This window comes from Pistacia vera, unplaced genomic scaffold (assembly GCF_008641045.1).
Source record: "Pistacia vera cultivar Batoury unplaced genomic scaffold, PisVer_v2 Contig106, whole genome shotgun sequence".
NCBI classification, from domain to species: Eukaryota; Viridiplantae; Streptophyta; class Magnoliopsida; order Sapindales; family Anacardiaceae; genus Pistacia; species Pistacia vera.
In genome coordinates, this window is record NW_022195093.1 from 1,400,568 (window position 1) to 1,414,621 (window position 14,054).

At 37.7% G+C, this 14,054-nt stretch overlaps 1 protein-coding gene across 1 annotated transcript; it reads left to right on the forward strand.

The window, feature by feature from the left end:
- Positions 1-10,998: 10,998 nt before the first annotated feature.
- LOC116130161 (histone H4) lies at positions 10,999-11,356 on the forward strand. The gene has a single exon (XM_031415916.1). It carries the CDS (start codon positions 11,045-11,047, stop codon positions 11,354-11,356), a length of 312 nt encoding a protein of 103 aa, XP_031271776.1. The 5' UTR covers positions 10,999-11,044.
- Positions 11,357-14,054: the final 2,698 nt, after the last annotated feature.

The following is a 14,054-nucleotide window of genomic DNA, read 5'->3' on the forward strand; positions in this document are numbered from 1 at the left end:
GTGGTGCCATACGGTAAGGACCCTTGGCAGGTGGCTTGGCGCCTAATTCCAGCTTAATCTGATGGTCTACCTCCCTTCTAGGTGGTAGTTCCTTTGGCAGCTCGTTTGGTGAGACATCAATAAACTGCTCGAGTACTTGTGCTACCTCACGGGGCACTGCCTCTGGCGGGTTTGGCTCCTCGTCGTCATATTGCTTAAGGATGGCCAAGTAGCTTTCCTCTTTCCTATTGATGCCTTTCTTGAACTGCATAGTCGAGAGTGTTGCTGTCTCCGGCTTGGTAGAGCGGCTAGTGGGCAACACACAAGCTTGCTCCCCATCCATGATACACATGGTATTGGTTGATGGTAAAGGAAATGCCCTGACTTGTTCCATGAACTCTAAGCCAAGAACAACCTGGTAGTCATCCATCGGTGCAACTGAGAAATCCAAGTAGCCGGACCAAGTCCCCATTGTGGTTCTAACATGCCGAGCCACTCCCTGTATCGGTTGTGCCACTGTGTTAACTGCCTTGATGGTGCCTCCACCTCCTGAAGCCTTGATGTCTAGCCGACGTGCTTCACTTACTGAAATGAAGTTATGTGAAGCACCCGTATCTACCATGGCTTTGGTGGCCTTCCCATTGATAGCCATATCGACATAGAGCAACCCTTTGGTTTGGGTTTTTGGTGCGGACTGGATCCCATTGAGTTGTTGTTGCATCGATCCCATATGTGCCCCATCACTACTACTTTCGGCTGGCTTACCCTTCTGATGCTTGGCTATGAGAGAAGTAAGAGCTTTCTTCTCCGGACAGTCTTTCACCCAATGAGGCCCATTGCAAATAAAGCAATTGTTGCGGGGTTTGTTGGAGCCCTTGTCCCAACGTTTGCCCTTGTCTTTACCTTTGGATGAAGAGTAGTCTTGGCAGGTGTCTCGGTTGCTTTCTTTCAATTGCCCCCTGTCTCCCGCACCTTTAATAAAGTCGCCCCTCTTATCTTTGGATTTGCTGCTGGATTCTTTCTGGGTGCTGTAATCAATCAAACTTTCAGCAACTGCTATGGCTGTGGCAAGATCTTGCACTCCCCGACGCCTTAGCTCTGTTTTCACCCATGTTTGCAACCCATCCATGAAATTGAAGAGCGAGTCCTTGTCGGACATCTCCGGGATCTCCAGTATCAAGTCAGTGAAGTCCTTGATATAATCTTGGATCGTTCCTGTTTGCTTGATCCATCTCAAGCGAGCTCTTGCCTCATCCTCGGCATTCTCCGGGTAAAACTGCCGTTTAAGCTCTCTTTTAAAATCATCAAAAGTAGAGATAGTGCAAATACCTTTTTCGATGTCTCCTTCTCGTCTCCTCCACCACAACCTTGCGGTGTCTGTGAGATAGAGGACTGCAGTTTCAATCCTCGAGCTTTCCTCCGTGACGCCTACGGCCCCGAAGTACTTGTCTAGTCCCCACAAGAAGTTGTCAACCTCTTGTGCCTTGCGTGAGCCACCAAAACTTCTAGGCCTTGGGACGTCAATCCTTTGGCTTTCAATGACGCTGCTGCCGGTCCTAGTAACCATGCCGCGCTTGCATCGCGCTAACTCAGCCTGCACCTCGTCTAAACGAACGAGCGTGCTGTTGATTTCGGCTTGGAACACATGACGGGTTTTGGCAAGCTCCCCCACGAACTCCTCACGGATTCTCCCCATTTCAGTCCTTAGCGACTCTTCCATTTGAAGCAGCATGGCTTTCACGACAGTGTGAGTTTCGGAAACCTCCGACTCTAGATCATCCACTCGATGATCCAGATCCTCCGACTGCGTGCTCACCCTTTCTTCTACACGAGATAGGCGTGAGTCAAAACTGGAAATAAAATCTTTGGACTTACCTCTCTGCCTTGAGGGGTTGGGGTTGGGGTCGACTTTCTCCGGACGACCACGTTCCTGGGAAGCCTCCATCTCTGCCGTCTTGGTTCCTTTGGAAGCGACAGTATCTTTTGCCATTGAATGAAAACCGAGGTTATGCTAACCGAGGCTCTGATACCACTTGTCACGCACTTAACTTCTTTGCTAAGTTCGTGCGGCCTTAACTCGTCGGAAATGAGCTAAGCAGCCTAACGCTCACAGGCTAACAGTATATGAACAAGAGAGAAGTATAGAGAAAATATAAACTCTGTGTATTGCTGGAATTCAAGTTATATGATTTACATGGTGGAGTTGCCTATTTATAGGCTCAAGCACCTCAAATTAACTATGACTAAGCTACATGCTTCAGCATTAAGAAAACCCTGGGTGTCGGACATTGGTGCAGCCTTGGAAACGAAGCTCGTGGGTGTCGAGCATATGTGCAACCTTGGAAACGAAGGTGCTTAGTCGCCGAACCTAGCTGTTGAGTCGTTAACTTAGCCCCTAAGTTAACTTAGCTCTTAAGTTTGCTTCACCCTGAAGTATACTTAGTCCGTAAGTAACGTGCAGCATGCTTGGGCAAGCAGGCTGGTCGTGACATTAGGCTAAAGTTAATGAGGTCAATTTAAGAGCTCATATAGCATTAGTACTACGACAGTATAGGGTTATAAATAGTTTAGAAGGGAGTTTCGCCCATTTGAGTCAATTTATCGGATTTGTTTAAGGTTGAAGTCAGTTTAATCCGTAAATAGCTAATATATTAAGGTCAATAAAGTCATGTCTATGTGTGGGATCATAACACTAGGAATGCAAAAAGAGTCACACTTCCATCTATTATCTCTAAAATTATCACTATTGTTATAAAGATATTGAAAATTAATAACATTTTAAAAACTCTTTCATAATTTCTTTTCCCCTATTTCTTTGTCAACAAAACTTCCAAAGTTATATATACATATAACGCTTTTCATGTAAATGGTTGCTATAAAGTAAATATAGAGACAAGTGATGCGATCTCCTTCGATTTGCAAAGAAACCCGCCGATCAAGAACGTAAAGATATAGGAACAATCCGAAATTGAAGAATCGCGACCCAAAACGAATCTATCGTTAGAGCCTTGGTATAGATAATCTGAAACGCCACAATTTTGATTTAGAATGAAAAGTTTCATGGAAGAACGCCAAAAAAATTAGTGATCCTTGATGAGTTCTAGATATCAAGATGCAGTCTTGAAAAAAAAAAAAACGAAATATTTAATTATTCCTCCCCAAAAAGTTTGCGGCCAAAACAGTCAACAACTATATATAACTAACTAATTAAAAATAACGCTAACAGCCAATTAATATGTTTTAACCCTAATAACTAACCCAAACACAACTAATAAAAATAATAAAATACTTGGGCTTTAATAAATAAATTGCTCCAGCCCATTACACCAAAATAAGTCTTAAAATAGCCCACATAAAATAACAATTATTAAGCCTCATGAACAAAGGCTTGGACTCTAACTTGGACACAATTAGGGCTAACAAGAATCGATCTTTAATTTTTCAAACTTGGACTTGGGCTTCAATCTTGTTAATAATCTTTTTGGATCCCTCTAAGGCATACTCGGCTTCATGCATTACTTCTTTGGCTTCAAGTTCTTCAATTACGCTTGACAAGGCACATTGCATCTTTTTAACTTGACTCCTCATAATCGGGCCCATCGGAATGTAAAGAGGATCTTGTGTCGGCTTTACAACAACAAGTTGCTCGGTCATGTCCTCATCATACCCTCTCTCTTGAAATGGGTTCGTCCTCAAATCTGTATCATCAAAAAAGTTAAGTTAGAAACATTAAATGGCACTTATGTTATACTCACCTAGAAGATCCATCTTGTATGCATTATCTCCAGTTCGCTCAAGCACTTGGAATGGACCATCGCCTCTAGCAACTTAGATTTCCGCTGAGATGGAAATCTCTCTTTCCGTAAATGTACCCACACCCAATCTCCTGGTTGGAATACCACTTTCTTTCGCCCCTTGTTAGCTTGTCTCGCGTAATGTTCGGTTCGCTTCTCAATATTTTTCTTTATTTTTCATGAAGTTGTCGAACAAACTCCGCTTTTCTCTTGCCATCTAAACTGGAATGCTCATCAACAAGTAAAGGCAACAAATCCAAAGGGGTTATAAGTTTAAAACCATAAACAATTTCAAATGGTGAATAACCTGTAGCAGAATGCACAACCTTATTATATGCAAATTCTACATGTGGGAAACAATCTTTCCAAGATTTCAAATTCTTTTCTAAAATAGCACGCAACAATGTAGATAATGTTCTATCTACTATCTCTATAGTAATGGCTCGGAATGAATCGTTACCTCATCACACTCTTCATATCTTCCCATGAATTTATAGGTCTACCCATGTTTCTGTTAGTGTATATTAGTGTATGCCCTAGAAACCATTCATGTTGTCGGTTTCAGAGCATTTTATCTTGTATCTATATATATCATAAATAATAGAAGAAAGAGTTCTTCAATTCATATATGTAAATTGCTTCCTTTATTCAGTCATGCATTTAAAATAAAGTATGTATATGAATTGTCCAGATGATTCATTTAATAGGTAAATGAATTATCGAAAAGGGTTCCCTGCGGAAGCAATATAAATTTGGGCAACTATATTGTACAGTAGGCATACCGGATGCTTCCGAAAGATATCATGAGTTGATATAAGTACGGATGACGATGATAGTCATGTCACTAGGGCATTGGTATGGATTAACGGTTGGTGAACTGTTTTTCGAACGTGACCGAATAACGACAAATCACTTGGAAAAGCATGTAGTCAATGATTTATCGTTTGGTTATATCAGTGCACGATGTAGTCCTTTGACCTGAGACATTGTAGTCGGATCCGATATGGATGCGTATGGTTCATACGGTGTATAAGTACGAGACTAATCATGTTTCGTACAATAAAGCCTATTTGGTCATGCGTTGTTCATATGCGGAAACGAACGATGGTCAAGAGGGGATCCATTGACTCGGAAATATAGGATCGGGAGTACCGCTGACTCCATCCGGATTCGAGTTCCTAGACGAACATCGATAAATGTCGGAAAACTGAATCTCTGGCCAGAGTCTATTATTAGTCATACAAAAGTAAGTTTGTGATGACAAGTTCCGGACATATTGATCGACAATTCGGTAGAAGATCGAGTTTAGGATTTTGACGTTCCATGAATCCATACTCGATTAGGATATCTCAATGGAGGGACTTTACCTGCATGGTACGTATGATCTGAAATGGGTTCGATGAAGTATTTCTTCATCGTGGTTTAGGGACTATGGCACATTGCTAGATGTTTACCATAGTCGTTGGGCCTCCGGACGGGTTTCCGGATTCATCCAGAACCGGCTCACGGCTAATCCACGGTGGACCTACATGGTCACACCAATAGCCTTGAGAAGTTAGAGAAGGATGAGAGAGAGAAATGATTATCCGAAGAGGGCTAGCACCTTCCGAGGGTAATAACGGGATTTCTATAGTAATAGTTACATAGAAAACAATTTGTGACATTTTAAGGGTTAAAATGGTCAAGCAATAATTAATTATATTTAATTATTATATCTTAAAGTGTTAAGATTAATGAGATGAACAAAAATAACCTTTTAATAGTTAAAGGGTAAAAAGGGTAAATTTATGGGTTGTTAATGTAAACTAGTTTAGTTTACATGGGCCCTTGAATAATATTGATTATTCAAAGGGTAGCATATTAAATTCGTGGGGTCCCTTTATAAAATAAGATTTTATTGGGCTTGGAAGTGAAAAATAAATAATTGCAAAATTGCCCAAGTATATATAAATGCAAAAGGTTGCATTTTTGTTCATAACACACATTGTTCACTCAAAGCAAAACCAAAACTCTCTCTAAAAGCCACGACCACTCTCTAAACCTCTCAAGATGGTGTTAAAGTGTGGAGGTCTCATTACTTTGAGGCTGATCTTCATCAATCCAAAGCAAAGGAGTAGGTATAATCTCTTTTCCAAGCTTTATTTGAAAACCGGTTTTTTGAATCCAATTTTTTTTATGCTTTCTTCTCCATTTCCACCACTCTTCATGCATGCATGCTGATCTTTCAGTTTCTACGCGTATTCCTAACTAATTGGTCCCACCATATGCTGGCGTAATCAGTAAACTCCACGACCGCTAATTTCACTTTCTTCTCTTCCAAGTAACTATGGATATCAAAGATTTGTTCTACCTTTCTCTCACATTCCAAATAAGCCTCCGGATCGTTCCTACCTTGAAATGGTGGAATCTTTATCTTAATACTACCCAAGTTTCTATCTTTTCAAACTGAGTTCCTACCTCCTCTAAAGTATTTCCCACCGTTCTTTTTAACCTACCCATCCGCACTTATTATGGTCATCTCATCGTCACTGCGCTCATTCTCACTATCGGTTACTATCCTATCATGAGCTCATGTGGATGGTGGAATAACCTCTTTCTACTAATATACTCATAAAAATACACATAAATAAAATACATGTATAGTAACAAAAGTAGTTGGGCCCAAATTTTTCTTTTATTAAAATATATACATTCTTTACATAGTACAAAATATCATATACAAAACCATCAAAATAGTGGACAGTGTAACCATTGCTCCCCGCTTGCCGACATCCATCCGACCACATCCTCACCTATTTCTTGCAAAACATAGAAAACAACGGGGTGAGCACGAACAATGCTCAGTAAGTAAATCCTCTATTCCTCATCCCTGTAACTCTTTTCTTAATTCTTTCCTTACATTACTCTCTTCTCATTTTTTTTCTCTTCTTATTCTTTCTATTCTCCATCTCGGTTTCTCTGTGTCTCACAATTCTTTTCTACTAATTCTCTTTCTCTCTCTCGCTGTTCTTTCTCATGATCTCTTACTCTTTGCCGATCGGACTCGGTTATGCATGGATTCAGAACCCTTGGCCGTGTGAGTGCATTCTCTCTCTCGGGTACTCTCGGGTATAGCCCTCATCCGCATGTACTCTCACGGGTTATACCAATTCTTTCTCTCACGCTCAGGCCGCTCTCTCAATGCAGCGTACATATGGGAATACTCTACCTATCACTCACTGGTTCCCCATCGCACAACTTATTCTATTCTCTTCCTTAGCACTTCTCATTATTTTATTCTCTAGTGCTCATTCTCTCTTTCTCTTTACTCTTATAGTGCTTTATTCTTAGAATTTTTATACTCTTATACTCTTTCTCAAGCTATAGAATGTTATACTCTTTCTCAAGCTATTACACAAATGCAAACTATATGCATGTGGATGGCTCATGTTCGTTAAATGTACTCATGAAATGCAAATATGCCATGTTGCAAGAATTTAAGGTTCCCTACTCATACTCATGCTTCACTTAGACATTTCATCAAACAATAAGTGTGCATACAAAAACTCTACTTTAATTATAGCTCTACTTCTCTCTTTAACCATCCAAGATGAGAGGAAACTCCCTTGTATAATCATAATTCCTGTCAAGGAAAAAACACTCCTAAAAAGTTTACTCAAAACTCCTCCAACTTCAACCCAACCTCAATCTCTCATCACACATCCAAAAACACTTCTCATAACTTAAATATCTTCAACAACCACAAATAAATACACAACTCATCTCAACTTCTCAACAAGCATAAGATATACATACATAAAGAAAGCTCTACTCAAGTGATTTCTTACACCTTAACTTGAATTGGATTTACTTACCTTGTGATTGAGTGACTCCACTAGGATCTCTTTTCCTTGGGTAGCTTGTCCTTTCTCTAAAACCTTAAGCAATAATACTATAAGACTTTAACACTTCTATAAATAAATCTCACATATATAGCAAGAAATTTTGCCTTGGGATGCTTTGGCTTAACTCTTTACCAAAAACCACTCAAAAGCGCTCTAAAAATCCTTATATAATTGAGTGGGAAGTTGAGAGAAAAAGAAGAATGGGAATGGCGGTGGAGGTAGAGAAATGAGGGGGTTTCTCATACTAAACTCTTAATATCTCATTTTACAATCATTCTTTCCCATTTTTCCCTTACACTATTTTAAAAATTCCATCCTTGTCCTTTAATTCATTGCAATCACACCCCCAACTCCAATGTATTCTCCATGAAATTTTCTTACATTTTACTCCCCACTTTACCTGCTAATTAGGGGTAAAATGGTCACTTTGCCCCTATGGAAAATTCTCTAGAAACTTCACAAAACAAAACAACAGGCTCTTTGTCGCGGCAAAAAATTACATAACCTACACAATTATAGAACCTACGTCGCCGCGACGAAGTATGGAACACCAAAATTTCGCCAAGTCTTTAAAATATTCAGGGCAACCACTCAACCAAACCAAAACACTAATTCAACGAAGGGTCAACCAAACCATATGAACAACATGTAAACTCAATTAAGGGCAAAATCAATGAATCATTTAGGCAATACTACATACTTTAACTACGTACCTCACGTAAACGTTACAGATGGTGCTTTCTTCTTATTTTTCTTTTCCCCTTCTTTCATTCTTTCTACCCTACTCTCAAAACTACTCATAACATTCATCATATGTTCTAATTGTTGCTGCATAGCTTTCATTGTGAAAGCTTTGGATTTCTCCGATTCTTTCGCAATGTCCTTTTCAAGATTTTTCATGAAGGGGTACTTGTAGAAAATGTTAGAAAATTCCTCACAACCACTCCCTCAGGTGTTTACACTCAATTATTCAAGCCACTCACACTTGCGTTTAGAATGTTCTTTTGAATCTCATGATCTGAATTTTTTTATTTTTTTTTATTTTTACAAACAACGAAAGACAAGAATTATCAAATTTTCAGATGTGTCGCTCAAAATCACCTACCGATAATGCAAAGGACAGATCCGAATCAATCACAAAGACAATAGAACACCCAAAATTCAAAGGAGTGTTCATGACAATAAAAAAAAATCAACACCAAGAATATGAAACGAACAAAACTTCAATCAAGATCGAATCTTTAGAAAAACAATTGTAAAATATTAGATTGTAACAAATCAGACCAAGATTCAAGATTAACAAGATCTGATGAACAGTAGATTCAGATCTGATATATGTTGCAAATTTTTTTTTTTTTTTTTTTTTTTTAACTTGGCCGACTTTTGTTAAATCAAATCTAATTTGTATTGAATTTAATTTGAAATCAAGAAAAGATGCTAACAAGATTCAATCAATTACAAATCAAGACCCAAACTAAATAACATGGATTCAACACAAGAGCAGATTACGAAACATAAGATTAAATTCAAAGAACCCTAATGACTTGAACTAAACTTAATCGAAACCCTAATTTGGTGCACAAATTGATCAAGAGAGCCCCCAAGATGTTCAAATAACCAAGAAATCACACCAAATTCAATAGTATGATGATCAGTTTATTCAAGATATTCAGCAAGACTCAACTAAGACAAATTGAATACGATGAAACAAGAATAAAGACTCGAAAAGAAACAAAAGAAAAAAAAAAATAACAGAGATTCTGATTTGAACCTGGCTCTAATACCAACTGATGCGATCTGCTTCAATTTGCAAAGAAACCCGTCGATCAAGAACGTAAAGATCTAGGAACAATTAGAATTTGAAGAACCGCGACCTGAAACGAATCTATTGTCAGAACCTTGGTATAGATAATCTGAAACGTCATAATCTTAATTTAGATTGATAAGTTTCATGGAAGAATGCCACAAGAATGGGTGATTCTTGATGAGTTCTAGAGATCAAGATGCAATCTTAAAAAAAAACGAAATATTTAATTATTCCTTCCCAAAAGGTTTGCAGCCAAAACATCCAACCACTATATATAACTAACTAATTGGCCCAAAATAAGGCTAACAGCCCATTAATAGGTCTTAACCCTAATAACTAACCCAAACTCAAACCCAAATAATAAAAATAATAAAATACTTGGGCTTTAGTAAATAAACAGCTCCAACCAATTACACCAAAATAAGTCTTAAAATAACTTAAAAAAACCCACATAAAATAACAATTATTAAGCCTCATGAACAAAGGCTTGGACGCCAACTTGGACTCAATTAGGGCTAGCAAGAATCTGTCTTTAATTCCTCAAACTTGGACTTGAGCTTCAATCTTGTTAATAATATTTTTGGATCTCTCTAAGGCATACTCGACTTCATGCATTGCTTCCTTGGCTTCAAGTTCTTCAATTACGCTTGACAAGACACGTTGCATCTTTTTAGCTCGACTTCTCATAATCTGGGCCATCGGAATGTGAAGACGATCTTGTGTCGGCTTTACGACAACAGGCTGCTCGGTTATGTCCTCATCAACTAGAGTTGATTTGATAATGTAAGGTAGTGATATGTAGACTTAGGTCAATACATCTACTTCAAACTCATATTTAAAAAAAAAAAAAAAAAAAAAAAAATCAAATTCCAAATTGAGTTTAGATTTATAAACAAACCTAATTAAACATTCTTTATATTATTATTTAAAAAATTGTGTCATCCTACTTATTCAAATATGGTTCATCTTTATCCACATCTAATATAACGCCTAACTATCATACAATGTTTTTAATTAAGTGCGGTTATACATCATAATTTTTATTTAATAACATTGTATTAAAGATACACATTCCAAGTTATATAATCACAATGTTATATGATAATCATAAATTAATATTAATTTTAAAATATGGTATTAATTTTAAAAGACAAGGTGCTTCTCTCAATGGTTATATTAAATTATTAAGGCAAAATTTCAATTTCAATTTCAATTTTCAATTTTCAATTTTCAATTTTCAATTTTCAATTTTCAATTTTCAATTTTCAATTTTCAATCCAACCAAACGCGGCAAATAACAAGTGTTTTTTCCCACGCACCATTCCCACCAAAATCACCCGCCCAGTCTCAATTTCCATAGCACGATCCAACACTAATTCATTTCCACCAATCACATTCAAGATCTCACAATCCAACGGTTCGCATCTCAAAAAGTACCCTTCACGCGGATCACTTTCTAATCTAACGGCCACCGAGCCCCATCTCTTTCCATATAAACCCCGTCTCATCTTTCACTAAACGCAACAATCAAACATCTAAACAGAGAGTAAGAGAAAAGGAAAACAGAAGAAAACGCAAAAATGTCAGGAAGGGGAAAGGGAGGCAAGGGATTGGGAAAGGGAGGAGCCAAACGTCACCGTAAGGTTCTCAGAGATAACATTCAGGGGATCACGAAGCCGGCAATTCGGCGTCTGGCGAGGCGTGGCGGCGTCAAGCGTATCAGCGGTTTGATCTATGAAGAAACTCGCGGTGTTCTCAAGATCTTTTTGGAGAACGTGATTAGAGACGCCGTGACCTATACCGAGCACGCTCGCCGGAAGACCGTCACCGCCATGGACGTCGTTTATGCTTTGAAACGTCAGGGCCGGACTCTCTATGGTTTTGGTGGTTAGGGTTAGGGTTTGGTTTGCCGGCGTTTTAATGGATTTTGTAATGACATTTCATCAATTAATGAATATTTTTATGGTAATTGACTGATTTTTTATTTATTTTTTGTGTTTTGTTTATGAGTTTATGCTTGGCTGATTGGTTCGGTTTGTTGATCTAATTGGTTGGTGAAAGGTTAAAATTGGAATTGGAAGTGTGTTTGGATGCTGAGAAAATGTCTGGGAAAAGGAAGGGGAAAATTATTGTTGAACTGAAGGAGCTAAACTTGTTAACTGAAATTTGCTTTCGGTTTTGATTAAAATTGGCTTTAAATGTAAACTGAAATCGAAGTGTCAAATTACATTTCGGAAGCAATTTGTTCTGTTTTCTGAAGAATTTAAAAGGGATTTAGGATTGAAGCCGAAGAGAAAATGTCACTAGTCTCAAGAATGAAAACAAAGTAAATAGAAGCATAGAATGATTTCAAAAGTTAAATTTGAGGTCAACTAATGAAAACAGAATCTGGGCACATCAGTATGATCTATCCATAATAGTTGATGAATTCAAATTGTTATGTGCAAACATTGTTGAATTAGTAAAAAGATAAACTAATATTAGTTTTTCCTTACAAGGAATCTTACTGCCGCTATCAAGTCATTGACCTACTTGCTGGCGAAGCATACCATCGCTTTGTGCTGCTCCCTTATGCATTGATGATTATTGATTCAAATTGCTGAAATAAGCCGCCTTTTTATTACGATGAGAATTTTGATAAGATCAAACTGGGGTTGGTTTTTATTTTGAAGTGGCTCTGCTGCCTTCCCCTTGTATAGTAAAGTAAGGCGTTTGGTTCAGCTGCGCAACTTTTTCATAGTGAGCAATGTGTATCATTTAGTCTAGACCTGGCAAAATGGGCGGGTGGGCCGGGTACGGATCTAAAATGGATCGATTTAAACGGGTTCAATATTTTGGACCCGTACTTTACCCTATACGGGTGTGGGTGCTTGTACTATTCACTCTAATTTTTTTATTGTCTTTTTATTCCTCATCAACCAAATAAACCCACATAAAAAAATCTGAAAAAAGAAAAAATTTACAAAAGAAAAGCAACAGTTTGAGAATGAATTGACTCTACAAACAGGCAAAGATTGAACAGATCTGAGTATCCTCTTTTACTGTTTAGTTTTTGAAACTTCTGCTGCAGATTCTCCACTCTTCAGTCTTTATTCCAACCAAAACCTAACTCTGACTTTAATCACCTCCACTTCCACTCCCCACGTCCCACATGCCACCTGTTGCCCCATAGGCCGCAACGCATCCTCCATCGCATCACCAGATAGAGTTAATCATCTGACTTTAATCACCAGGTTTGATTGAATTTTTCCTTTGGGTTTTTGGATTTTTGTTTTTGTTTGATTGAATTTTTCCTTTGGATTTTTGAATTTGTGTGATTTATGTTTTTGTTTTTTTGTTGGGTTTATTTGCAGAGTCCTTTTGTGTTGATGAGAAACAAAGACAGGAGAAGCGGCGACGATGAGTTTGAGAGGGTTAGGGATATTGCGATTTGGGGCAAAAACATGGCCAAACCCCAATTTAGAATTTAAGGTATTCTTGCAAAACGAAAAGGGGAAAACAAACAGGTGCCCGCGGGTGTACCCGCCTGACCCTTTGGCAAAACAGGTTGGGCCGGGTATGGGTAGAAGAAAAACAGGTCTAATATTAAAGACCCACACCCTATATTTTTTACCCGGGTTTAGGGTCGACCTGTAGGTCCAGACCCGTTTTGTCAGGTCTATCATTTACACATAACATGACATAGACGTAGCGTCTGGTTCGGTGTCATGAAAGATAACACCAATGATCTAAATTTTAATTAGGCAATTAACACGTTTGAGTGTCAAGTAATAAAAGATTCCGGTAATCGACCAATATCAATAGTGACTAATATGAGGGGTAATTTGATTACTATTTGAAATGATGTTATTTTTTATTATCATGTAATCTATTGTTCATACTAATTTTATTTTTAATTAATAAACATTTCGGATACAATTATCCTCATATGTCTACCAAGTAACAATTAACTCAAACGTGTAAAATGACTCCTATAACTTTATATATTGATTTTTTTGATAGAAATACCCTCATTATTTACATGAATAATACCCATAATAACCTAAGATGGCTGTCAATCGTCGACCATCATCAACAGTCGTCGGAACAGCGCACGATCGGCTATGTGCCAATCTAGTCATTTTCAGTCAGATTGAAAGCTAGAAACCGCCAGATGGTCATGGATATGGTCGGAAACGACCAGATCTATTTTGACCGTTTTCAGCTAGATCCGCCCAATCGTGTGCCATTTTGACAATTGTTGGTGGTGGTGGTTAGAAGTCATCTTGGGTGGTTGTGGGTATTTTGTTAAATTTTAAACATTTGTTATTATCGTGTTTTAGCTAAATTCTCAAATTTAGGAGGTTAAAGTAATACTCTAAATAATAATAATAATATTATAAAAGAAGAATAATTAAGTAAAAACCACTCGGATAATTTTGTTCTCCCCAACCAAACATATTATTATTTATATTACCAATCTAACAAGACATATAACATTACATTCTTTATTAATTTAAGATAATATATTTTAATGGTATACTATTTTTTCAGTAATATTTTTTAAAACCAAGAGGGTGAAAGTTTCTTCCCCATAATTTTTGAAACTAT

Excerpts from the sequence above, each read along its gene's own strand:
- LOC116130161 (XM_031415916.1), top strand. The coding sequence starts at position 11,045 with ATGTCAGGAAGGGGAAAGGGAGGCAAGGGATTGGGAAAGGGAGGAGCC.